This window comes from Lepidochelys kempii, chromosome 10 (assembly GCF_965140265.1).
Source record: "Lepidochelys kempii isolate rLepKem1 chromosome 10, rLepKem1.hap2, whole genome shotgun sequence".
NCBI lineage: Eukaryota > Metazoa > Chordata > Testudines > Cheloniidae > Lepidochelys > Lepidochelys kempii.
In genome coordinates this window covers 62,790,935-62,816,968 of record NC_133265.1, presented here as the reverse complement: position 1 = coordinate 62,816,968, position 26,034 = coordinate 62,790,935, and the positions used below count along the sequence as shown (strand labels likewise).

General features: G+C 39.2%; 1 protein-coding gene across 2 annotated transcripts; it reads left to right on the top strand.

The window, feature by feature from the left end:
• Positions 1-3,074: 3,074 nt before the first annotated feature.
• On the top strand, positions 3,075-24,552 carry LEO1 (LEO1 homolog, Paf1/RNA polymerase II complex component). Of its 2 annotated transcripts, none has more exons than XM_073303860.1 (12): positions 3,075-3,233; positions 5,181-5,975; positions 6,471-6,575; positions 7,359-7,453; positions 8,174-8,319; positions 11,381-11,465; positions 11,851-11,945; positions 12,208-12,342; positions 13,480-13,615; positions 16,120-16,306; positions 16,990-17,087; positions 24,290-24,552. In XM_073303860.1, the coding sequence occupies exons 1-12, from the start codon at positions 3,176-3,178 to the stop codon at positions 24,356-24,358; spliced, it is 2,004 nt and encodes a 667-aa protein (XP_073159961.1). In that variant the 5' UTR covers positions 3,075-3,175; the 3' UTR covers positions 24,359-24,552. The 2 variants fall into 2 exon arrangements, with proteins under 2 accessions (XP_073159961.1, XP_073159960.1); XM_073303859.1 differs by having other exon boundaries at positions 3,076-3,233; positions 24,286-24,552.
• The last annotated feature ends 1,482 nt before the right edge of the window (positions 24,553-26,034 follow it).

Genomic DNA, 26,034 nt, shown 5'->3' with positions numbered 1-26,034 from the left:
GTGCAAATTTAAGGAATTTAATATCAAAGTAAAAAACATCTGGATGACTCCTATTCCCTATATTCAATATAATTATATTTTTTACAATTAAAAAAGGTAAATGGAGTAAAATATATGAAAAGCAGAATTTGTTTATACCTTTTCAAAAGGTTGAATGTTTCTGAGAAAAGCATACTAAGATTTCAGAACAAAAAGTATCTCAGCAGCCTTGTTCCAAGCGATTTATAAAAGGATTAGTAAGTGTCGTGGGGGGAATTTCAGCAGAAAATTACATTCTCAGTAACAAAGCAAGATAAGAAAATGGACAGAAAATCAGGGGTAAATCTGAAAAGAGCAACCAGCCCATTCTCTGCTGTCTGTTCAAATGTACCTAGTTGACTGGAAAATTCCCAGCTCTTTGAATGTTATAGTTCATAACTACAGCTGGAGCCACGTAGACAATTTGCAGCATCACCTGGCCAATTTAAATCTAAATTTACTCTCTCTTTCTCTCCCCCAGACGGCTTCATTTTGGTGTCATTTATCCTCTTTCCACCAGACAATGTGTCCCTTTTCCCTATTTGGCTTCTTATGGCAGGAATCTTCAGGGATTTCATTGTTTTTAGGAATCCTGACCCAAATGATCTCACTGAGTCAGTTGGGTCAAAATACATGATTCTCCTCTGTTTGGCCCGTGGAGGTGGAGTATTTGATTCTGCCCCATTTCAATTTGGGTTTGTAGGACAAGGAATGCTCTGCTATGTGGTTTGCTTGAGATCGGATGCTCAATCCCACCCTGTATCAGTTTAGTCCCGTGGTTCTCAAACTTTTGGACCGATGACCCCTTTCAAATAGCAAGCCTCTGAGTGCGATCTCCCCCTTATAAATTAAAAACACTTTTTATACATTTAATACCATTATAAATGCTGGATGCAAAGCAGGGTTTGGGGTGGAGGCTGACAGCTCATGACCCCCCCACATAATAACCTCTCAATGGCCTGAGGGGTCTTGACCCCCAGTTTGAGAACCCCTGGTTTAGTCACTGGTAGAGTAAGTTAAGGACAGTTATGAAAAATATGGGACAGAGTTTACTGTAAGACTGTGGGGTGGTAACTGCCTGAAAATAAACTTTTATGTGATCCACTTTTACTTTCAGAGTAACAGCCGTGTTAGTCTGTATTCGCAAAAAGAAAAGGAGTACTTGTGGCACCTTAGAGACTAACAAATTTATTTGAGCATAAGCTTTCGTGAGCAACAGCTCACTTCATCGGATGCATTCAGTTTTCCACTGAATGCATCCGATGAAGTGAGCTGTAGCTTACGAAAGCTTATGCTCAAATAAATTTGTTAGTCTCTAAGGTGCCACAAGTACTCCCTCACTTTTACTTTGTAACTCCTTACTGGAGGTGGATTGTAGAACATGAGATATGAAGAAAGCACAAAACCTTACTGTGTAGGACCAAGACACCGGCTGTCATAGTGTGGATCCCCTCCTGCAAAACACTATGCCTTCGGGAATTCCAGAGGATTGTGGGAAATGAACATTTTTCCTTCCACCATGACCTTAACAACATCCCTCACCACCACTTAAAGTCACATAAGCCCTTTTGGATTCAGACATTTAACCTACAACAATGCAACTTCAACCTTGATTAAACTTGGAAAGCCAAATGGAGTTCACAAGAAGTCACAAATAAACTACCCCATGAAAGACCCAATCCAGAAGAGCCTTGGCTTCGATCTCCCATGGAGCTCATGGGTAACCCTAAACTGCATCTGCACAAACCATGGCAGAACAGAACATGGAACATATAACAACTCAATGCCTGAATCACAAATACAAAGGAGGCATCAAAGCAATCCACTCTGCTACTCCAGACACAATTATCTGGCTTAACTATCTAAATGTAAAACTATAGTTGTTGTTCTACATTTATATCAGCCATACAAAGAAAAGAAGAAAAGTGGATGCCTGAGTCCTGGGATGAGTGGTCACTGGGGTGGATGCCCTGACCCCCATATTGCAAGTGAGGACAAGTCCGTAGGCTGGCAAACCTGAGTCAGTGGTCCCCAGGCTGGGTAAATGCCAGATCCTGTGTCAATGTGAAGCACTTAGGGGGATGTGATGATAGTCCTGGGAAGAGTTGTCCTGTGTGGGTCGGCAGGAGGGTCACTGGACCCTGTGTCATGGGGTTCCTATGGTGAGGCGGATCACTGGCCCTTTTCTCTGGGGCTGGGGCCACTGGGGAGGGGTGGTGGTGGGGATTATTAGCCCCTCACTCATAGATTTCAACGCTAGAAGGGAGCATTGTGCTTATCTAGTCTGACCTCCTGTAGAACACAAACTTCCCCAAAATAATTCCTAGAGCATGAATTTTAGAAAAACAGCCTGTCAATTTAAAAATGGCCAGTGATGGAGACTCCACCTTGACCCTTCATAAGTTGTTCCAATGATTAATGACTCCCCACTGAAAATGTAACTGCCTTCGTTCCAGTCAGACTTTGTCTAGCTTCACCTTCCAACCAGGGCCTCGTGTTCCACCTTTCGCTGCTAGGCCGAAGGGCCCGTTATTAAATATTTGTTCCCCCTGTAGCTACTGACAGGCTGTGCTCAAGTCACCCCTGGCTCCTCTCTCGGTCAGACTCAAGCTATGGAGTTTAGCACGCTGAGGCTGAGGCACGTTTTCAAACCCGTTAATCGTTCTCGGGTTCATCTCAGCTCCCTCGCCAATGTACCAGCATCCTGCTGGCCCTGTGGGTACCAGACCCGGCCCCAGCATCCCAGCAGCCATCGCACCTGGCCCAACTCAAATACTCCACTTCCCAGAGCCCTGGGGTGGGTGTGGAATCACTGTCCCCCGTCCCGGGTGCGTCCTGGTGCCGGGGATCGTGGCCAGGCCCTGTGCAGGCTGAAAGGGCGAGAGAGACTTGTGGGCCCCTGCCGTGGGGGAATTCCGTTAATGGGACGCTGCCCCTTTAAGGCTCCCCCCGCCCCCTCCACCCCCGTGCCTGGGTCGGGTCAGCACAGGCGGCCCCACGCCCCTGACCCCGTACGGAACCAGTCGCTCCGCACGCGCGTCACTGGCTGGCGCCGCGGCCCCTCCCCAGTTCCCAGTGGCGCGGCAGCGCCGGAAAGGAGGCGAGCGAGGCCTGCGCTTTGCGGCTGCGTCGTGCCTGGCGCCGGTGAGCCCGCGCCATGGCGGACATGGAGGACCTGTTCGGGAGCGATGTCGACTCCGAGCCCGAGCAGAAAGGTACCAACGCAGAGTCCGCAGAGGGGAGAGAGGCCCGCCCCGCTGCGCTTCCCGTGTTTAACCTTCTCTGCCCCTTCCCTCCCCCGAACGACTGGCCCGTCCTTCTGCCCCTCCGGGGTCTCCCCCTCCCCTCCCTTTCTCCTCTCCGGCTGCTGGTTCCCTTCAGTCTCCACCAAGGCTTTGCCCCTTTTCGTAAGAAGTGTTTGTGGTGGGCGGGCTTTGCCCTGCGGTTTTGTACTTGGCCCACCGGGGCTGACTTCCTGCCTGCCGCGGTGATTGCACCCCTGGGATGCCCCTGACAAGTGCTGCAGCCAGGGGAGGGGGGCGTGTGTCCATGGCCCCTGCTCTGGGCCCGAAGGGTTTCATTACTAGCAATACCCCAGTATCGTAGCCTGTTTTATTACAGCTGCTGTTAGAGGTGACCAAGTTCTCTAGCCCCAGTATTCGACTGTGGAGCTGACAGGGAAATTGCTTAACCCGGGTGGTTCTACTGATTCTGTTGATCGTAATCCCCCTACCCCCGTTTTTTTCTGCTTAATAGGTACTGCATTGTAAAGGACTTCAGCTCTTTAGTGAAGCAAACAGATTGCCCCAGCTTGGGCATAAGAGATACGAATTTAATGCAACTAGATCTTTGTTCTGTTTTTAATTTTATAAACTGTATAAATAGGGGCAAATATTTGCTTTATATAAACTATTATTTATGAATTTCTTTGGGTTGAGATATTGTTATTTGGATTTTTTGGCAAAGCATTTTTTTCCTGGGTGCAGAGCTAAATTAATATTTAATAAAGGAGAGGAAAGAAAGAACCCACTTTTCATCACCTGTCTTTTGGAAAACTGTCTTTTTTTCTGGTTTAGTCTAGAACTTTTTTTCTTATTATGTTAAACAAGTTTTCAATTTCATTTCCTTTTCAGTGCATCAGTTCCAGTTAAAATACATCTAAAATAAAAAAGTACATGTTTTAGGACTGAGAGTTTAGTGAATGTGCATGTCATAGTGTATTAGTTTCCCTTTTGCATGATCTTGCATAACTGACTTTCATGAAATTGCTGCAAAATTGGTTTCTGATTATAAATTTGATAATTAGCCTTTTTACTCTTTGAGTATTTTTGTTTAGATATGTTTGTATTCCATGAGTTTCCTGCTTGTACCTTTTTATCCAGAAAAATAATCTGTTAATATAATTTCTATAACTTTTTCTTTTTACATATATTTGTGATGATCACCGTGGTTCCTTAACGTAATTCATACGTCACAGTTGTCATCAACAATTCAAAGAAAAATGCTGAAATAATTTCTTTATGGATATTGTCCAGATTGGCTTGTCCAAAATTTGAGCTTTTTTATGTTTGCGAAGTTCCTGTCATTTTATGTAATTTACTCTTCAGAACAAACCCTGTTTTTTTTCTTGAATAAAAATTAGTGCTGCAAACCCAGCACTCATGAGTAGTTCTACTGTAACTAATTTGTCTGTGGGCATGTGTTGGGGAAAGGCAAACAAATTGGATTTGAAAACAATTTCAGTTTTGAACTCACAAGATGTTATAAACAGAGTAAAATGTTAGAATAAAAAAGGTTTTTTAAACTATCAAATTTATCTTTGTCTCCTCATTACCCATATAAAAGTACAGTTTTTCTCTGACTGCTAGTAGACTTCTGGTTTCAATGATGCCTTGTGACAGGATCACAGACCAGTAATCTGTCCTTTAAAAAGAAAAAAAAATAAAAAAAAATTCCTTTTAATGTCACAACTTCATTAGCTGTTTTTTTATTCTTATCATGTAAATAAGAGCATGCAATTTACTTTCATTATTTAGGTGCGTGTCTCATGTCCCCTCTTATATTTTTCCACTTTGTCTTAAGAAGTGCTAATCTTTTTGTTATCTCCTCATCTGGCGATCTTTCCCCCAATCACTTTTAAGTGGGTAATATTTATTTTCCAGATTCTGACTCTGGATCTGACTCTGACTCTGATCAGGAGAATGCTGGCTCTGGCAGTAATGTTTCTGGAAGTGAGAGTGACAGAGATGATGAGAGAGAGGCAGTAAAGCCCAGTAATAAAGAATTATTTGGAGATGATAGTGAGGATGAGGGAGCATCTCACCATACCGGGAGTGACGTTCGGTCTGAAAGATCGTACAATCACTCTGAAGCTTCGGGACATTCTGAGCATGAAGATAATGACCAGTCAGATATAGATCAGCATAGTGGTTCAGAAGCTGCTGATGACGATGATGATAGAGGACACGGATCAGATGAAGGTAGCCGTCGCTCAGATGCAGATGGATCTGAAAAAGCAAATTCGGAGGATGAAAAATGGGGCAAAGAGGACAAAAGTGATCAGTCAGATGATGATGAGAAGCTCCAGAATTCTGATGATGAGGAAAGGCCGCAAATCTCTGATGATGAAGAGAAGGTTCAGAACTCTGATGATGATGAAAGGCCTCAGATTTCTGATGATGAGGAAAGACTACAAAACTCTGATGAGGAGAAAATGCAGAACTCAGATGATGAAGAGAGGCCTCAGATCTCTGATGAGGAGAAGATGCAGAATTCTGATGATGACGAAAGGGCCCAGCATTCTGATGAGGAGAAGATGCAGAATTCTGATGATGACGAAAGGGCCCAGCATTCTGATGAGGAGAAGATGCAGAATTCTGATGATGACGAAAGGGCCCAGCATTCTGATGAAGATCACAGGCGTTCAGATGATGATGAGGAACAGGAGCATAAATCTGGTAGGATTGAATACAGTGTTAATGATTTGACTATAAATAGACAAATTAAAATATCGTCATCCCTGACCTTCTCTGGGTTCTTGTAGTCATCTCATAGTTGAGATAATTAATCCTCCCGTTGGGTGACCTTTTCTCAAAGATTGATTCTACTGTCTTTTCATAAACAAAATCAAATCTTAATGTTGAACAGACTGAACTGTCACCATTACAATGAGGACCCTAAGTCATGTGTTTTCTTGTTGACTTGTCCATAACAATATCACTTCTGTTGTCCTGGCTTGAAATGATTCAGATTTGGTTATAAAATTATTTATTAATTCCAGTTGACTTCTAACAATAATAGTTTTTTAATAAAGCTTGATTCACCCGGTAAACGTCAATTATTTTTTCATTGTTTGAATTAGTTTACTTATTAATACAAGCTGTGGATAGTGTGAGATGTAAAAAGATGCAGAATGAAATTCTTAATTTGAGGAGATATATTCTCTTTGATAGAGTCTGCAAGAGGCAGTGACAGTGAAGATGAAATTTTGCGAATGAAACGTAAAAAACCAATTGCATCAGATTCAGAAATGGACAGCGATGCAGAAGGACAAAAAGGTAATTAGCTGTTTTTTCAAATCCCTTCTACTTTATCTGGCATTAAGCATACATCCACTTTAAAACTCTGTATGACTGGAAATATTAGCTGAGGAAAAAACTAGTGATGGATTATCTGGTGAGTCGCAGAGCATAACAACTAAGGTGCAGCAATAGAGCTGCGTGGGGAAGCTTGCACAGTTCGAAGTCATCTCTTCCCAGTGCTATCACGCTTTCACTTTCCTTGGCAACAGACTGAACTAATTTTTTTTTAATTGAAAAATCTGGTGACATCATTATATCCTAATTTCTTGCTGCAAGATCCTGGAAATTAGTGAGTCTGTTGTTTGATTATGGGAGACTTGGAGAATATATATTATTACCTACCACACTTTGCTTGAATGGATGGAGGTGTCGAATCTGCCTTTGTCCAATATGTTAACATCAGTTTAACTTCAATGATTTTAACCAAAGTTTAAATCATCTAATCCAAAATCTGTCCCTCTCAATTGCTCAGCTTTCACTCTTGGTCCTTACGATGTCATTGTTTCAGTAGTATTCCTGTCATAGAGTCTTTCCAAGGTAGATGTGACCTGAATTTTTAAGTTTAAAAAACTTTTTTGTGAGGGAAGAGACGAATCACCTTTTCAAGGCCTCTTTGAACCTCCTAGAGAAATGCACAAAATAGGAAATCAATTTTTTTTCTCCTTTGCAGGTCACTTTTAATGATCTTGTAGATGACTTCTAGTGGTAGAATATAACAGTTTCTCTTTCTTCCTATATAAAATAATTTTTCTATCGAAGATCACAGAGATTCGATAGATCTGTTTGGAGGTGCAGATGACATTTCTTCAGGGAGTGATGGGGAAGACAAGCCACCAACTCCAGGGCAACCTATTGTAAGTCCTTCAAAAGAATTTGCCTGCTATGCCTCTTACACCTGGCCCAGCAGTCTAATATAGAGTTTTAAATCCTAGGGGACTGAGTTTTAGCATGCTTTAATGAAAGACTGATAATTTAATGAGAATTCATAAATGATACTGCCCAGGCAGAAAGAATCACTATTAACGGTTTCACCTCTTAAACATGGCAATGTACGATAGGGTCACTTGTTTTTCTGCTGTTGTAACTGTGGTTATATATTTTGAGTACGTTCTGATTATGTCAACAAGTAGAATATAGTACTATAACTGTTCTAGATACTTGTAGTAAGGCCTGTTGGAAAAGTACTTTTGGGATTAGATGGCAATGGATTCAAAGCCCTTTACATCTAAAGGCCAGTTTTAGTCTAGGCAAAGTTACCACCATTTCCTAGCTCCTTGTAGAAGACAGATTTATTTGGATCAGTCCCATGCTTTTTATTTCCATTCTCTCTTGGTATCTTGAGCTAACATTCATAACTGAAATCACTTTAATGCTTGAGTACTGTGTGTGATAATTTTATCTCAGTAGTGTGTGCTTTGCACAATCAATTCCGTGTGGGTGGGTGGATGGACGGACAGAGAGAGAGGTTTTCCATATGTTTCAGAGCAAAAATTAAGTGGTCAGTGGAACAACCTGAACAGTCTGGCTTTTTTCACCTGCATAATGTAATGTGGTTTTGCTACTCCATCCATTAGGATGAGAATGGACTGAATCAGGAGCAGCAGGAAGAAGAACCTATTCCAGAAACGCGAATAGAAGTAGAGATACCAAAAGTAAACACTGACTTAGGAAATGACTTGTATTTTGTGAAGCTGCCCAACTTCCTCAGTGTGGAGCCCAGGTAATACTGCATTTGAGTCTTTGTTAAAGGTGTTAATTATTTATACTCACACTTAGTATTTCCCTGTATTGCTTTTGTCTAGTAGTCCAATGAAATTTCTGTTGGCAACATTAAATATAATTAACACTGGGGTGCATACTTTGATATAGTCGATCAGATATTCAGATCACTTTTCATTTTACAGTCTTCTTGTAAACTAAATGTGTAGGTTCAACCTGTTAGATACATGCATTTCATAATTTTAAATAACTCCTTTTTATTTTGTATTAATTTGACCCTGTGAGATTAGCCATTTTTAACTGGTCTACCTATAAAATTAATCATCTCACTCTTGTCTAAATCAGTAAAAAAACTAGTGATTTTGTTTTTGTAAGCTTGGTTTGCAACTCAAATGAGTAGCTCTGTCCTTTTTAATCTATTTTCTTTAATTGCCTGTGGCTGCATTGCACTATTCTCCTGAATTTATAGCTATCTTGCCTTTCTTCAACACCGCTTTAGTTTTTGGTGAACCTTGATACTTTCATCCTGAATAATGGACCATATATTGTAAAACCAAATGATCTTCCTTTGAGATTTAATTCAGAGTAAACAGCTTGTTCAGGGGACCTGAGTATTTCCTAAATCAAGGAAATCTGTTTTGATGGCATTTAATTTTATCTGTATGACTCTTCTCAATAGGCAACCTTGTTTTGCAAATCCAAAAATGATGTACTGAACATAATGTAAAAAGTAGCTTAGAGAAGCTTTGAGCTGTGATGTATTTACTAGAACTGTGCATGGTTTTCAGGTTTTTAGTTTAGTATGTATCTTCACAACGCATCAGTTTTAAAAGTCTAGTGACTTGAAACAGTACCATGTGCCTAATGAGTTCATAGTATTATAAAGACTAGCTTTTAAGATGATCTGTTGAGTTCTAAACATGTAGTTTTCATATTTATTCAGTTTGAGGTTTAATCTTCTAGTGTATTGTAAGCCATTTAATTTAGCCAAATGACATAAAAATGTACTTTTGAATAATAGAAGCACTGCTTTGGATTTTAGAATAAGCTTGACCTCATCTGTTTGCTAAATTACTATTTTTTTATTCATTGAAGTCAGAAGAAACTATATTATGATCATTCAGACTGACCATCTGTATAACAGAGATCATAATATTTATCCAAAATTTCTAAGAAAATAAATTTCTTTAGCTCCTTATAATACTACTCTGTGACTCCAACTGCACATCAACCAGTTACAAAAAATGTTTTGAATATTGCTTTTTCTAAACATACCACTGACTTGGGACTTATATTATTGGATCTTGTAAAAGGTGTCCATTTCCCTGTAAATCTAGGCCTGTTCCTGACATACTCTAGTTTGGTGGTTCTCCCATTCTCCTGCTGCAGACCACTTTTAAAGAGAACTCTTCTTTTGGACCACCTCTATCCCAATGCACCGTTGCATGATTTTCAAAATGTTCTGTTCTGTGGCCTGTCAGGAAGTATTTATGAGCCAATAGCCTTTATGATTGAAAAGATAATGTTCCAAATGTGAACCTTTGTGGGTCAGGATGTACAGAGTTTGAAGGTCTACAGACAGACTACTGCAATGCTTTGCAGCAATTGACAGCTTTCTCAAAAAGCAGAAAAGTGAAGCCGACAACTCTGGTCGCTTTCACTGCTTCTCCTCCCAACATTATTTGCAGCCATAAACAACAGCAAGGGCAGATACTGGAGATTTTAATGGGTCAGTACCCAAAAATGGAGACTAAGGGCTTGTTAACACTTGAAACGCTACAATAGGACGGCAGCATTGCTGTAGCATTTCAATATAGACACTCCTTATGCTGATGGGAGGGGTTCTCCCCACTGGCATACATAATCCACCTCCCTGAGAAGTAGTGGCTAGGTGGACAGAAGAATTCTTCTGTGGGCCTAGTACTGTTGACACAGGGACTTAGGTCAGCTTAACTACACTACTCGGTGATGTGGAATTTTCACACTCCTGACCAATATAGTTAAACAAACCTAAATTTTTAGTGCAGGCTAGACCTAAAATAGCAATAATTTAGCAGATTAACAGCTTCTCTCTGACCCACTTTCTTTTCCTTTACAGCATCTGGGAGAGGAAGTGAGAATGGCAACTCCTCCAGCTGTCAGGCGTAGTGGAGGAAGAAAGAAATTTGTGTTTCTGCCTCTCCCTTCTCTCAGATGGGTTAGGTGTGGGACTGTGTCAAATCTGATACCTATTAGAACAGTGGAGGGCAACCTGTGGCCCATCCAGGTAATCTGATTGTGGGCCGTGAGACGTTTTGCTGACATTGACCGTCAGCAGGCATGGCCACCCGCAGCTCCCAGTGGCCGCAGTTCGCCGTTCCTAGCCAATGGGAGCTGTGGGAAGCGGCGAGCCGCAGGGATGTGCTGGCCGCCGCTTCCTGCAGCTCCCATTGGCTGGGAATGGCGAACCGCCGCCACTGGGAGCTGTGAGGGGCCATGCATGTGGACGGTCAACGTCAGCAAAATGTCTTGCAACCTGTAATCAGATTATCCTGATGGGTCACGTGTGCCCCGCGTGCCGCAGGTTGCCCACCAGTGTATTAGGCTCATATGAAAGATGGTTCATCCAAATGTTGTCCTGGCAGGAATTCCTGCATCCTAACTGTAATAATTCACAAAATCTTTATCACACTTTAAAACTCACTGGACCAGGCTGATCATATCTAGTCCTAGACTCAGGCCTAACCTCTTATTTGCCACAATGGGACCTCAGGGGAGGATACCACATTTGAGGTAGACTTTTTCTTTTTAAAAAAGCTATTCAGAGATTTAAAAAGTTAGAAGTGGTTGCAGCTGATATGATTGGGAGACTTTAGGGTAGGTCTCCTGTGGTTTAAAACCTCTCCAGTTTATTACATGGTGGCAGAAATAAATGTACGTATACCATGGCAGTAATGTCTACAGTTGTGTGTAATATATAATTTAATGGAATCACAAATTTATTTTTAGCAATCCTAGAATAACATGGGTTTGCTTTTTTGGAAGATAGGTGAATAAAGAATACATTATCTAATTTATTACAGACCTTTTGATCCTCAGTATTATGAGGATGAATTTGAAGATGAGGAGATGCTTGATGAAGAAGGTAGAACCAGGTTAAAACTAAAGGTATAGCTGTAATTTTCTTTCTGCATCTCACGTCTTTCCTGTTAGGTTCTTTCAAACTACTATATAAAACAAAAAGCCTGGGGGGTTGAGAGGTGATGGTTTGAGTCACACTTTTCATAGATATCCCCTGCTTCTTGTTCTACCAAGAAGTAAACAAGTTCAGCACTCATAGAAATTGCTTAGCTGTTTTCTGTTGTATCTACTTTTTTCTTTAGATGCAGTGTAACTGTTCTGCAAAAGCTTTTCTTTTACCCTGCACGCAGAAGATTCAGCTAACTACTGGCACTTGATTCTTGACCTCCCAATTATATCTTTTTTCAATATTCCTTTAAGCTAGTTCACATTTTACTTTATATACATGTTTACAGGCTTTCTGTTCCAACAGGTGGAAAACACCATACGTTGGCGAATGCGACGAGATGAAGAAGGAAATGAGATTCGAGAAAGCAATGCACGGATAGTCAAGTGGTCAGATGGAAGGTTAGCTTAGGTTTTTCTAGACTAGGAAAACATAGTTGTCAGATGTTCTTGCATATAAAAGTGAGGAGTGAGTGAAATTTGAAGTTCTTGCACAATTTTTCTCAGATCTTTGAGCAAATATTGTACTACTTAGCTAATAATATTTCAATCCACATTATGCATAATAAAGAGGGAATGAGAAGGCTTCCTTCGTTTATATTGGTGTAAAAACAGAATGAGTCACTAAATACGAAAATAACTGATATATGAATCTTTTTTCAAGCATGTCGCTGCATTTGGGCAATGAAGTCTTTGATGTGTACAAGGCACCATTACAAGGAGATCACAACCATCTGTTTATCAGACAAGGAACTGGTCTACAGGGCCAGGCTGTGTTCAAGACTAAATTAACCTTCAGGTAAACATACAGTTCATTAACAGAGCTTGAAGTCATAGTACAGCGTTTTGGTATGAAATATTTGGGTCTTAAAAGGTGGAGATGAATTAGTAAAGTAATGGATCATTAGTTTTTCTTTTACTACACCTTGTATGGAAGAGGTTTTTTTTAAAAAAAACCCACTATTTTTAAAAGAATTTTCTGTCCCTTGAAAAGTAAGGCTGGTGTTGATGTATACACCTAACTATGGCTCAGTCATGAGTTTTATAGGCTTCCTTTTGACTTCAGTGCTGGCCGTTTTGGGATCTGAATATCAATTGTACAGAGACTGCCAAATTGTTTGAGTTTATACTGTTGCTGAAGACCAAGACTAGCATGCTAGCTACACTTGAGACCGAAGTACATTTCTCTAAAAAGTGACATCTTGGGGATGCCATGTTTGTCTCGCCTTTTTACAAGCATAAATGAAGTCAGAATTTGGTCCTGCAATCTGGATTTCATTGATATGTGAGCCAGAATACAGGCCAGCATCCTCTTCTCTCCCATAGCATAATAGGGAATAAATAAATACAAATGCTGTTTCACTTTCACTGAATACATAGGGAACAGAAATGTTCAGTAAGAAGCTGCCATTTTTCAATATTCACTTTTCAGAGTAGACCTGCACATTAAGGTAGCTAGGTCTGAGACCAAATCTCCAGGCTTGAAAGGCCAGTGTGCTATTTATTGCACTATCTAGGCTGACTATATTTTTGTCTGTAATTTTAATATTTAATTTAAAATTTTAAAATGAGAAGTTTTGGTGCGAATCAGGAGGAATGTTGATGTTCTTTGGAAAAAAATCTCCATACCATACTTCACTGCTATGAAGATGGTGACTATGACCAGAAGCATAAATGTAAAGTGGAAGGAGAAATATTTAGGTGTGTAAGAGGATGTGGAGGATTTCTTAGGGGAAGGGTGATTTTGCTAAATATTTTGATCTATCAGATAATTCTTGTGTACTGTACATATTATCTATTCTGTTTAATTTTTTTTTGCTTTTGTATGGATGAGTCTTTGATTTTCCTGATTGTATTTGTGGCATGTCTGTAATTGTTCTTGGAAAGCAGAGGTGTCCTTGTGAGAAGTGTTTAACCTATAACAATTTTCTAACAGGCCTCACTCTACGGACAGCGCCACCCACAGGAAGATGACTTTGTCTCTTGCAGATAGATGTTCAAAGACCCAAAAAATTCGTATCTTGCCCATGGCTGGCCGTGATCCAGAGTCTCAGCGCACAGAAATGATTAAGGTATTAATTATGATAAGGAATTTTATTACTCTTTAGATCAAAACTTAGAATTAACATTGTTCATTTCAAATTGCAAATATCATGTCTGAATATTCTTGGGTATTTATTGGGTTTTAGTAAAATAAATTAAGATGCAATCTCTGGTGCTGACATAGAAATCACAACAATATATTCTATCAGCATCCATTTTTATGCTCTCTGGATATGGCGCCTGGTATAGTGGTTACCTTGTAAACTAGGAGGAGAAATTGTAAGAGTGTAAAGTACCCATTTAACAAGAGATTTCAGAAATAACAAAATTAAAAACAAATATTAAGAATACAATAAATGAAGGCCTTGGAAGTAAAATTTTGAAAAGGCTTTATTTTTAAGATGAAATAAACATTCATTTTAAGGTGATGTGTTGTATTTTCCAGCAGTCACTAAATGACTCAGACTTTCTAGTTCATATTTATGTGGACTGTGTACACTTAATTTGTATATTAAAAATTATATCCCAAATTCATCAATGGGATAGGCAGCTGCCACTCCATTGTTCTACAGGGCCTAGCACAATGGGGCCCCAATCCTGACTGAGGTGTCTAGGTGCTGCTATACTCTAATATGGAAGTTATCGTGTATTTGTCAGTGGAAATTTTTACGTATTAACTTGCATTGGAACTTCCTATATGCATGCATATGAAGAATTTGCTCCTTTATCATTTTTCCCTGCTGCTTTCCCTTCTTGGTAACAGACAGACTTCCATGGCTTGACCTTAATGTTAGGAAGCAGAGGTGCCCTTATAAGAAGTGTGTTTAACCTAGAACGATTTTCTAACAGGCCTCACTCTAAAGACAGTGCCCTCCACAGGAAGATGACTTTGTCTCTTTCAGATAAATGTTCAAAGACTCAAATGAAGGTATTTCTTCATGTATATTATGTAAAGTTGGTTGCCAAGTGTGTGAACATAGCAGCCAGTTGTATAATAATCACAGTAATTTATGCCTCTGTTTTGTGGCAGAATTAATGCCCAAGTCTGCCATTCCTAGCCTGGCCCGCTAGGGTGACTAATTCTTCTATTCAGCCCTTCGCTGATTTGTTACCTTCCTCGTGAAATGCTGTGCCTCCTGTATAACATTCTAGAGCCTATTGTAATTTCATAATTAAAGAAACTAGCCCTATTCTAGTCTATCCCCTTTTATTTCCCTTCCAATCTCTCCCTGTCACCATTCCAAATAATCCGTTGGCCTGAAAATTCCCATGCTTAGTCTTAAAGCAGAGGGGCTAAGAGATGGTTCTGGAGTTTTTGGAAGCAAATCAGCCAAATGTCTTTATTTATAAGGCTGTGAAAATTAATGTTTTTGACTTTTAACAAAAGTAACTTTTTTTTGTTCTGCTACTAGACTTTTCATGCACTTGAGGACCATTACACAGGCAACTGTGCAAAAGATTTCACCCCAAAGTATACATTTATTAAAAGTGTCCTTGCATTCTGACTGTTTACATGTCACTAGTGTCAGCAAAGATGACAATTGCTATCGAGGTGTAGCTGTCCTAAAATAAGCCCGGTGAATGGAGTATTTACTATTACCTGCAGAAACAACTCTGCAGAGCTGCGGTTCTGAGGTGCTCCGCAGGCCACAAGGGAGCCCTGAGGAAGGTGCTGGCCCCTATCCCCACAAGATGGGGAGTTTTTCCAAACCTTCAGGATTGGGGGCAGAAAATTGTAGTGTTTGCTTCAAAGCATGGTCCCCTTTCTGCTTCTGGGATTTGTATTACTCCTTTGTTACAGCTGTAAATATGTTTATAATTCTTAATTTTAGTAAGAAAACAAAAATCTAGAGATGGACAAATTTACTCAAACATTCATTTAAGTATGATGCTACAGATGTAAATATTAGTTTTTCAAAATTTTGTATTAACTGAAAATAACAATACAGTGCTACAGGAAAAGTAGTGCTAATTGAAAATGTCATTCTTGGCACAGTGGGGTGAACAAATCAGTGTTTATCATATTTGTTCTGTATAGGAAAAATTAAACTTACACAGCAATCCAGAAACAAAAAGTAATGGTTACCTTCGTTACATTTTCTCCTAGCATATTATGATATTGCACAGAATTTAAGTTTAATCATAAGTACACATTGTTGCCTCTATTTTTAAACTGTTTTAATTCTTATAACATTCACAAACCTGATTTTGTAATCTTGGAAATTAAGCCTTTGTCTCTGATCTGCATTAAATAAGAAAATAAATAAGGAAACCTAAAGCTAAAAATGTTTCAACCAAGAGAAATATCAAATATAAAAAATACTTTGCCTGATTCTCCATAGTCCTGCACTGTGTGTAGTCATTTACATCAGTGCAAAGTGAGCATCAAGCTGTACCATTCTGATTTGGTAGAATTTGACATTTTCTTTGCACTGGTATAAAATGACTACACGAGGTGCAAAGCATTGGAGAAAGATGCCCTCTGGGTATAATTCCTCAGAGTTCCTTACATGCTGCTGCTTTTCCTGGACAGAAAGAAGAGGAGAGGTTAAGAGCTTCTATTCGCAGGGAATCCCAGCAGCGGAGAATGCGGGAGAAGCAGCATCAGCGTGGGCTGAGTGCAAATTATTTAGAACCTGATCGTTATGATGAGGAGGATGAAGGAGAAGAGGCAATCAGTCTGGCAGCTATTAAAAACCGCTATAAAGGTGGTATAAGAGGTACAAATAAAATCTGAATGTAACTTTTTTTGTTAATATCTGATGAGTGCAGCCTATCTAATTCAAATTAACTGATTTCATGGGCTAGACCTGATGAAATAACAGATTTCTCAGAGCAGTGCATAATGAACAAGGAAACTACAAAGAAGGCTCAATCTGTTTAATTATACTTTGTGTATTTATTTATAGTTTGTCATGAAGATGGTGAGATCTTGGCACATTATTGAGAGAAATATCAGGCAACAGTATATGTGATGGTATAGTTCAGGGATTGGCAACCTTTGGCATGTGGCCAGTCAGGGAAAACCGCTGGCTTGCTGGGACAGTTTGTTTACCTGCTGCGTCTGCAGGTTCGGCCAATAGCAGCTCTCACTGGCCGCAGTTCGCCGCTCCAGGCCGATGGGCGCTGCAGGAAGCAGCGCAGTCTGAGGGATGTGCTGGCTGCCACTTCCCATAGCCCCCGTTGGCTTGGAACAGTGAACTGCGGCCAGTGGGAGCTGTGATCGGCCGAACCTATGGACGCTGCAGGTAAACAAACTGTCCCGGCCAGCCAGCGGTTTTCCCTGACTGGCCACGTGTCAAATGTTGCTGATCCCTGGTACAGTTCAAGGTGCTTTGGCAGGCATTGGCATTTGCAGACCAGTCTTTACCTGGGTTAATTTTTTTTTTTTTTTTTTTTAAAGAGGAACGTGCTAGAATCTATTCTTCAGACAGTGATGAGGGATCAGATGAAGACAGAACGCAGAGACTACTCAAGGCAAAGAAACTAACTAGTGATGAGGTGAGAGAAGCATTTTATTTTATGGTGAAAGTTGGTTGACTGAAAATGAGCAATTTGTTTTTATAATTTTGAGTATTATTGTGAAAAATGACTACTACTCTCTGCTTTAATGACTGGATACATCATATTTATCCAGCTAAGTTCTTGTAAATTGAGATTTTTTCAAGGTTTTATGGACCCAGGGATTGAGGTAAAGTTAAATTTGATATGCTTTCCATAATAATAAAGCCATATATAAAAGCTAGGTATTTCTTTCAGAGTTCTCAAAGCCTTTTGGAAAGGAGGTAAGCATCATTCCCATTTTACAGATGGAGAAACTGAGGCACAGAGCAGTTGACATGATTTGCCCCGGTTACATAGTGAGCCGGAAATAGAACCCAGGGCTCCTGAATCTCAGTCCAGTGCTCTATCCACCAGGCCTTACTGTCTGCACCACCCTCCCCCGATAAACTTATGACAATTCTGTTGGGGGGGAAGGGAAACCTGTTTCACACAGCACTATTCGTAGATCATTGCTTTTTAAGGGGAAGAGTTAAATACTAGTATACTATTAATCCTTTGATAAAAGGAGGACTGTGGCACTTACAGCTCATGTACTGTCCTAGGCATAATATGAAGGAAAATACTGGCTACAATATTAAGGTTTCCGCCTCCTTTTTTTTTTTTTTAAATTCCCCGTAAAATTGTGATGGCATCTCTACCTCTAAACAATGGAAATTCCATCTAATATTGCACTGCAACGTAATAATTTATTTGGAGTCAGAATGCTGGTGTAGGATTCAAACACAGAATGTCCTTGCCCAGTAGTAAGAGCTGATAAAATTCTACTGACAATTACATGATGGCCGCCTTGACTCTGTAGTAGATATATATGACATATATTATCTGTAGGTCAGATAATCTATATCTCTAGCACTTCTATCTTAATCTTAAGTTACTTTGTTAGAGGTAAAAAGATGATTTTTGCACTTGAATGGCATCTTGCTTAATCTTACCTTCCTAGTTTCCTGTTGATGTCCTTTATTAAATTTAAATCAAAAGTTAGTATATACAAAAGCATAATCTATGGAAGTTTAAAAATGAAAGACCTATTAATCAATTTAGGATTGTTGCCTACAGAATATTTTCCCGGCCTTTGTTCAGTCCTGATTTTAAACGAGTCAAACAGTGAAGCTTCTACAGTTTCCCTTAGGAGATGATTTTATCATTGCAAAATTTTTTCAGATATTCAGTTTCAAATTTTTCAACTGAATTTCATCTCATCAGTCCTTGTTTGTCCCTTTTGTACTACTCTAATAATTAAGAGACTACTGAAGTAACTATATCAGTGTAAAGTCTTAGACTCTCCTATAAAACATTATATTCTTTTCTTTAATTAGTAGTAGTTTTTTTGGTATATATTGATTTATGCTCATTAAAGTGAGACAAATATTATAATTCCATAATCTCACTGAAATGTCAAAATTATATCTCAAAATGACTCTTGATTTCTATACGGTATAGCTTGCAGTGTGATGTACGGGACCTTATAATACGGAAAATCTTTAATTCATTGAAAGATCAAACTTGTATTCCTCCAAAAGTTATTTCAATGTGTATACTGCACATATATAAGCTGTACCATGATGTATACCCCTGATCAGTAAAACCCTCATCAGGTGTATTTGTTTCCTACTCTTGTCCAAACCCAGTGGCTAAAACTGGGATGTTGGTTAGGATTCCATTCTGTGTTGCTGTGTCTGAGATAATTCCAATTACAGTGTTAGCAGAGTGACGTTTGTATTAAATAATTAAAAGGAACTGGAGTGTGGTGAAATAACTGAAAGCAAATCACTGAAAGCTTTGTTGTGTTAAAAGTATTCCAATAGTGTTTAGTTTTGAATTTGTTGAGTGAATTTAGTGTTCTGGAAAGTGAGGCACTAAAAGCATTGTCCTTAGTTACACATGGTCTGGGTATGTCCATATGTGCAAGTAACCCCATTTAATTATGCTAACGCCCTTACACCTGAACTGGAATTCCAGTCCCTTTTCTCCCTTGAGCAGATGTTAGCAATTGTTTCTTTTGTGATATATGAACACCAAAATCATTTTCGTTTGTGATCTCAATTAGGCTTTGATTCTGGTTCGTCAGAGGTGAAAGAGTACTGAGCTAATCCGCTGTGCTGCTTTGAGCTACATCTTCCATTTTAAAACAATGTCATTTTAAGGCTGAAGTTCATAACATTGCCACATAGGGGTGCTCAAGCTTAAAAAAAACATAATGTGGCAATGGTGAGTTATAGTAACCAACACTCTGAATGTATATAAATAGAGACTTGGAGGTATTTACCAGTATATATCTTCATACACAAAGCATGGCACTCATCTGTCAAATACTGTAATACCTTAGTGATTTGCACAAGGATGCTGGCTATCTAGTCAAACACACAAACAAAAAGGTTGTTGAGAGCTGGTCCTCAATGCTAAAGTGCTTTGTCCAGCATCAAAACATCAAATTATCAAGTGATGCAGCATACTGATAAAAGGCAAGTTGTATTCCCATTGATGTAACTTTGGGAAATTCTGTTGTACAATGTAGTGAGCATTTTCGAAATACCTGTACTAGATAGATGTCTTTTCAGATGCCTAGTGCAGATAGGGGCTGCCATTGAGATTCTAGGTTATAAATATGTTAGTTTGTCTTGTTGGTTAAAGTTGAGCAGAAATGAGTCTTAATAGAATTCTTAAATCCTATGTTAGCTTTCACTACTTTTTAAACATTAATTTTAAAATAACAGTGGTCCTTAAGTATAGTGGAGGAGAGGGGTAAAATTACTGCCTAGACCTGATGATATATATTTAAGTAAGGAGCTTTCTCTTCCAAACAAGAAATTCAGTTGTTATATCAACAATTTTATTTGTTCTTTGTATCAAAGTTAATTAGGCTCCAATGTAAAATGTCTCCTATGATAGAAAATTAATTTTTTAAAAACTGGTTAACAAATCAGGGAACATCATAAGAGCAAGGAAAAATACTCAAAACTGTTACGTAAATGTCTTTCAGGAAAGTTAACTGGTTGTAACAGTGTCAGCAGAAAAACTGCACAACTGTTGGACTTATTTCTGCATTTCTTATTCAGGCAAAAGTTCTTTGGTTGAATGTGAGTTTTGACTGACTAAAGATTGCAGGGTTAGATACTCTCACTTGTCAAGCTAGTGCACTAAACTTATTCTCTTGAGCAGCGCTTCCATTATTCTGTCTCTTCTGTTAATTGTGGTGTTAAAGATGTTCATAGGAAATTGAAATGAGATGCTGTCTGGAAGTCTAACTTCAAATATTTTAGACCTGATCAGTTTTCCTAAAGTCAAAACACAACTTACATTCAGCTTTGTGTTAGGGTACTAGAAAATTGGATATCCAACCTCTTTCAAGACATTATTTTGTTACTTAGCAAACAGACCAAAATGGAAATGCGGCATGACAAAACAAAATAGCTGAGTCGTAGTGTACACAAAAAAGGTATTTTTTAGGACAGCCTATGGGATAAAGTAGGAAACAGTTGGGAAAAATACTGGTGATGGCTTGACTAATCAGAATTCATGCTCTTTTTTTTTCCCTCCAATTCTGAGATTAAAGAATAGTTTTAATTTTGCACGCATAAATTCAGTTTTTGACCTAAGAACCCCACACTCCAGGTCATTTTCCACATTTGATAGTGATAATGTGCTTCAGAGGCTGGCACAATCCAGCTTGATGATGCTTTACTATATTTCAGATGCAGAATATTTTTTATTCTTTGTAATTCTATCTGATGGTTTAGAACATCCTATTGCGTAGTAGTTTCTGACTTGTAAAGGTATTTCCCTTTTTCCTACTGTATCTAATATTGTACTGATTAAAGTTTAAAAATCCTGTTTTTATTCTGAAATAAATTTTGAAGCATATATTTGACCAAAATGGTACTTATGTTCAATCTACACTGTAAAATCAGCCATGTTTGCAGATTTAGTTAAAATTGTTGTCCAACAATGTTACTAATGCATAGTTCTGTATTGCTGTATAGATTGGATGGGACCTAACCATGTTCTAGAGCAGGGGTGGGCAAACTATGGCCCTTCAAACGTTTAATCCTTGAGCTCCTGCTGGGAAGCGGGGTCCAGGGCTTGCCCTGCTCCACATATGCCATGGCTCTGCACGGCTCCCAGAAGCAGAGGCATGTCCCCGTTCCGGCTCTTATGCGTAGCGGCGGCCAGGGGGTTCCACACGAGGCCCCCGCCCCAAGTACCACTCCCGCAGCTCCCATTGGCTGGGAACTGCGGCCAGTGGGAGCTGCAGGGGCAGCGCCTGTGGTCGGGGCAGCATGCAGAGCCTGCTGGACTCAACTCCGCGTAGGAGCCAGAGTGGGGACGTGCCACTGCTTCCGGGAGCTGCTTGAGGTAAGCGCCACCCAGAGCCTGGACCGCTGACCCCCCCTCATGCGCCCCAGCCCTGATCCCACTCCCACCCTCTGAACCCCTTGGTCCCAGCACAGAGCACCCTCCTGCACCCCCAACCTCTCATCCCCAGCCCCACCCCAGAGCCTGCACCCCCAGCTAGAGCCCCCACCCTCCCCACACACCCCAACCTGCCCCAGCCCAGAGCCCCCTCCTGCACCCTGAACTCCACATTGCTGGCTGTACCCCAGAGCCCACCCCTCCAGCTGGAGCCCTCAGCCCCTCCTGCAACCCAACCCGCAATTTAGTGAGCATTCATGGCCCACCATACAATTTCCATATCCAGATGTGGACCTTGGGCCAAAAAGTTTGTCCACCCCTGTTCTAGAGTGTCTCTGAATTGGTGGCTTTACAAAAATTAATGGATGTAGTTAAATCCTATTCACACTGCAAGATGCCATGTCAGGGGAGAAGTGGAAACAGTGTTGTTTGAGATGGTTGACTTTACAATGTGAATGAGACTTTTATCATATGGTTATATACTTTCCTCCGACATCCTTAAATCTATAGCTTTAAAATAAAGGAATATATTCTATTATTTCGTTTTTTACTGTGTCGTTTTAAGCTGTAAGTTTACAGAACATCTTAGATGACTGCTTGATAGAATTTCTGGGAGTGTTGTGTTTTAGTGTTTGAACCCAAAGACTTGATAGATTGAAAATTAATCTGTTTATAAAGTTAGATTTTTATTTGTATTGGTTTACCCTTGTGCCAAAGGAACAAGCATTTAAATCTACAGTAGAAGTACATAAAGTGGGAGATATATATTTATAAATTTAGGATATTATAGTAATGAAATAACTAGCTTTGGATTTAATAGCTAAAGTAATTGTGATTTATGGGATTGCTTTTTGTATTTTCTTACTATATTTATTGATTTATATTGTCCATATTAAGTTTTATTTTATATATAAAATAAAACTTAATTAAATCCAAAGCTAGTTATTTCATTACTATAATATCCTAAATTTGTAAAATAAATACCCACATAGAATCTACAGTTCATGTAAATCAAATAGGAATTAGTACACAGTAGCCCTCATTTTGGTGTGCTATGACTCCACTCCACTAAAAATTATTTTAAAAAACTTTATGCTTAACATGTTAACTATTTTAGCTTGATAGTTAAAAGCAAAGTAGACAATGCATCATCAGACACATAATACAATCAATGGTCACGATAGTGAATCTTTGTATTATTTTGATTAGCCACTACTCCTTTCACTATAGACTGATCAGAGGGCTTTGTATCAGCTTTGCTTAACTTGATTCCTTACTCACTTAAGCTTAAATTGATTATATAAGGTACTCTTAAACTGATTGTCCACACAAGGAGGTTGCGTTGATTAACTGCATTTGTGTCTAAACCAATTTAGTTAAATTGGTACAACTTCCTTGTGTTGGGGGCAGAATCGCTTCCTATACTTTCCCTTCCTTTGCCCAACCCAACATTTTTCCAGTTCTTCATGGATCAAATCAGATTCCCTGAATTCAAATGATTTGAGCCTTCTTGTAAAAAGCTGTACTGAAGTTTTCCGGAATCTACTGTAGCTCCATGATTTTAAACAGGTATTTAAATACTGGTTTTGGGCCATCAGTATTAGTGGCATCTCTGTAAAACAGGAAGAGACTTGTTTTACTGTCAGATAAAAATCATTTAACTTGCTTGCATCCTCTAATACTCCATCAAATTTTGGTTCATCATCTAAACTAGTTAATTTAAAGGTGGACCTTTCCTGTTTGTCATTTTACAGATTTGCAAGAAATGGCCTTATCTCTCTCATAGGGGTTATTTGATTTCAGTTCCTTATACTTTCTCATGCTCGTGCTGGGACTTACAAAACACAAAAGTTTTGTACCCACTAAAAAGAACTCTGCCTGACAAAGCAGAGGGGGAAACACGAAGCCCCCTACCTTTTGGGCTCGATCCTTCTACGACTGAGGGTATATTCACCCGTGCAATTTTCTCCCCGGCAGACGGGTAGGAGCGAGGACTCTAACCCTCCCCATTATGGCCCGGTACCTCTACGACCAGTGGTGTATATACCTAGACAATTTGTATATATCTTATCTGTATAGTTTTCCCCGACAGACGGGTCGGAGTGACGACTCTAATCCTCCCCCTATTGCCCGGCACTTCTATGATCGGGGCTGTGCACACTTGAATGGTCGATCACCTTATTCGTATGGTATACCTTTTAACAATATTTAGCATTATTCGTTATCCTTCATTCTAAATCATACAAAATACAAACACAAACTCCTACTACTACACTGTGTCCTGTCTGTGGGACAGGAGCCATAGGACCTTTTTGGGGGCGGGAGGAGGGGTAAAGCATTGTGATATTAGTACTTTCTGAGGATATTAACTTTTTGATGTGCATCTAAAAACACCCAAGTGTTATAACTCTAGATGCTGCTTTGGAGCTTGTGTGCTTAATTTTTAAATGTGGAAAATGAAATTCAGCACACCAGAAGTCCATGTGTAATTGGACAATTGCAAGGCAATTGCATCTTTGATATGATTCTGTAAGATTGGAGAGTGTGGTGGAGGTTGGGAGTAATGTCAGGAGTACTCTCAGTACTACTGACCATGTAAAAATAAATTTTAAGTCTGAGTACTATGAAAGGGGACTGAAACTGGAAGCAGTTTCGTTTTTCTTCACAGAAATAAACTTGGTGAATTTTTCATTTTAACTTGAAATATATTATGTTTTGCCCTCAGGAAGGTGAACCTTCTGGAAAGAGGAAAGCGGAGGATGATGACAAAGCAAGTAAAAAGCACAAGAAATATGTGATCAGCGATGAAGAGGAAGATGATGATTAAAATTGGGGAAAGATGAAAGCTGATGGCTTTTTATATATATATTGTACAGTTCTTTTACAGCAAAGATGTAAGTAAACATAATGAGGTTATTTTGGTAAAGGAAACTTACACTGAGATCTGTAAGTCAGGTGTGAATAAATTCTTGTCAACGACATTTTAAAGATATTTTAATGTTATGGGCATGTTTGTGCGTCCTGAAATACACTACGTTTTTTTTAACGTGGTATAGTACTGAAATGTACTTTTTAGAGTATTATGGTAAGCAACTCCTCTGTCAGTTACATTGTTGATGTTAGCACAGTGGAGTCCAGGTCCATGACTTGGGCTTCTAGGGAGGCACTATGGTAATACAAATAATAAAAAATTGATTCATCAGGAGGATATTACTGAGTTCAGCCTTTTTGCTAACAGTCTACTTGGTAAGTTTCTGATACTGGTATTTTAACTTTTCAAGCTGTTATTTTGTAATTAAAAGTTGGCAGAATCTGCGAGTATTACAGCTGAAAGCTGGCTTTTCTAAATATTCTTTGTTTACAGGACTATGGACAGTAAATAAGTATACTGGTATATTTTGATGAATTCAGTTATTTTTAGCTCATTCTAGTACCTGTTAAAATACTATAATTATAAGCAGGATTTATCCCTGAACTTAAGTCTGTAAATTGAAACATTGAGGTTTCATGAATTAATAGATATAGAAAAAATCTCCAGCTTGAGAGCAAAAAGTCTGTTCGTTTGGTATGTTAGAGGAGAGATGTCATTTTTAAAGAATTCTTTGTTTATATGTAGATAGTGAGAGGTTAATGTTTTCCAAACTTTTGATCTAACTAAAAATTAGAAGATACAAGAGTGAAAATATCAGAATTTATATAGAACAAAATAGTTGTTTTGTTCTGTAAGCTCGTATAGTTTTTGGGGAAACTAGTGATTATTGCTCAGGCCTATTTGTTTAGAGAGAGAGCTACATCCTGCTAGGAAACAAAGGAGAGAATGTGTGTCTTGGATAGAGCAATTAGACTTCAGGTTTTAATCACGGCCTGTAAATACCTTATCTTTTCTCTTTGACTACACAATACCAATTGTGGAGCCATGAAAGAATACAAACATAAAGACCATCAAGAACTTTTCTCGCTTCAGTTTTCTAATTGGGTACTTTGTGCAGCTGCCTGATATTCCATATAGCTGTTTGTTGTACAGAATGTGATTTTTTTCCTATTGTATGAAATGGCGGTAGATGTTTATCTATGTGCGTTGCTCTTTCTTAACTGACTTTTCACGGAATCTGGTAAACGTTGAATGTGATTGGAAGAGAAAACTGGGGGGGGGGGAAAGACTTGCTTAAAACCTTTCTTAACCAAAATCTATTAAATAATAAACCTCTCATAGCAGCAGGCAATCTTGTTGTAACATAAATCCACCTAGTAAAGCAGGCACAGGTTTATGAGAGATTATTAGTGATCTGTTTCTTATTCAGTGAGATCCTGACTTGGTATTAAGTAATAGAAGGAAGAAGGTATGGTCTAAGGAACATTGTGCTTCCTGAAATTGTCCAGTGTCTTCTAGGTACGAACTTTTAAAGATATTTTTGTTTCTCTCACCTTAACCAGTCTAGCACTCTGAAAGTTTTCCCCCACATTGAGCATCCTG

Excerpts from the sequence above, each read along its gene's own strand:
- LEO1 (XM_073303859.1), top strand. The coding sequence starts at position 3,176 with ATGGCGGACATGGAGGACCTGTTCGGGAGCGATGTCGACTCCGAGCCC. Across the intron at positions 12,343-13,479 it reads AAGACTAAATTAACCTTCAG|GCCTCACTCTACGGACAGCG; the intron begins GTAAACATACAG and ends ATTTTCTAACAG. Across the intron at positions 17,088-24,285 it reads AGAAACTAACTAGTGATGAG|GAAGGTGAACCTTCTGGAAA; the intron begins GTGAGAGAAGCA and ends TTTTGCCCTCAG.